This window comes from Plectropomus leopardus, unplaced genomic scaffold (genome assembly GCF_008729295.1).
Source record: "Plectropomus leopardus isolate mb unplaced genomic scaffold, YSFRI_Pleo_2.0 unplaced_scaffold13342, whole genome shotgun sequence".
In the NCBI taxonomy this organism is placed as follows: Eukaryota; Metazoa; Chordata; class Actinopteri; order Perciformes; family Serranidae; genus Plectropomus; species Plectropomus leopardus.
In genome coordinates, this window is record NW_024614217.1 from 1 (window position 1) to 1,330 (window position 1,330).

The following is a 1,330-nucleotide window of genomic DNA, read 5'->3' on the forward strand; positions in this document are numbered from 1 at the left end:
AGAGCGAGTACAAGATGGAGATAGATGACCTCTCCAGCAACATGGAGTCTGTTGCTAAAGCAAAGGTATCCACTGTTTTTCAGGAAAACAGTCACCTAAGATTTTGACAAGTATTCATATAAAAAGTTGACATTTAATACATAATATCTGATCAGTAAGTTCCAAGTTCCATGCATTTACTACATGTCAATTACAGGCCAATCTGGAGAAAATGTGCCGAACTCTTGAAGATCAACTGAGTGAAATCAAGTCCAAAAATGATGAAAATGTCCGTCAGCTGAATGACTTGAGTGCACAGAGGGCAAGACTGCAGACAGAGAACGGTGTGAAAGAGATCTGAAATATTCAATACTATGGCAAATACTCTTTTAAGTTCATATCTATTCCAGTGTTTCAAAAATATGATTGATGTGTGTGTTTACATTGAATTACTGTGATTTGTATATAAGGCGTAGTTAATGAGATCACGTTACATGTCATTATGGGTTTTTTGGTTATGAATTGTATATATTACTATTTCAAGAAAACTGACATGATATGACAACATTCAACATTATTTCAGCCATCTGAAAAACTATCCAAATCTTAATTTTATTTTAATGCTTTTAGGTGAGTTCACTCGTCAAATTGAGGAGAAGGAAGCTCTTATTTCCCAGCTGACCAGAGGCAAACAGGCTTACACTCAGCAGATTGAGGAGCTCAAGAGACATATTGAGGAGGAAGTGAAGGTACAATATCTTAAGTTGCATTATCAACTTTATATTGCATTGTGTGTTTGGGCTGTCTGCTGATTTCATAGGGCATGAATCTCCAGTGATATGGTTGGACTTTAAAAATGAAAGCACTGGGCTTACTTATTGCAAACCAATTGAGATTTGTCTTAAAAGGGATATTGAGTAGTTTCTTTGAGAAAAGATGTTCTGTGTATGTGCCACAGTATATTAACGAAATGACTTAAGACTTTCATTCTTCTTATAATGATTTATAGGCCAAGAATGCCCTGGCCCATGCTGTTCAGTCATCGCGCCATGACTGTGATCTGCTCAGGGAGCAGTTTGAGGAGGAGCAGGAGGCCAAGGCTGAGCTGCAGAGAGGAATGTCCAAGGCCAACAGCGAGGTGGCTCAGTGGAGAACAAAATATGAGACTGATGCTATTCAGCGCACTGAGGAGCTGGAGGAGGCCAAGTACATAAAATCCTTTTAGTTATTATAAATAAATATGTTTTTAATTCAGTATTTTTCCTCAGAGATTTTTTTCAAAAATACATTAATGTCTTATCTGCAGGAAAAAACTTGCCCAGCGCCTGCAGGACGCTGAGGAATCCATTGA

The 1,330-nt window shown here is 37.9% G+C and overlaps 1 protein-coding gene across 1 annotated transcript; it reads left to right on the forward strand.

Annotated features, from left to right (window-relative positions):
• Positions 1 to 5: 5 nt before the first annotated feature.
• On the forward strand, positions 6 to 1,185 carry LOC121963943 (myosin heavy chain, fast skeletal muscle-like; the record flags this gene model as incomplete). Its single annotated transcript, XM_042514181.1, has 4 exons — positions 6 to 65; positions 197 to 323; positions 610 to 728; positions 989 to 1,185. Coding segments are annotated over 4 exons (503 nt in total), but the record flags the coding sequence as incomplete, so codon positions are not given.
• Positions 1,186 to 1,330: the final 145 nt, after the last annotated feature.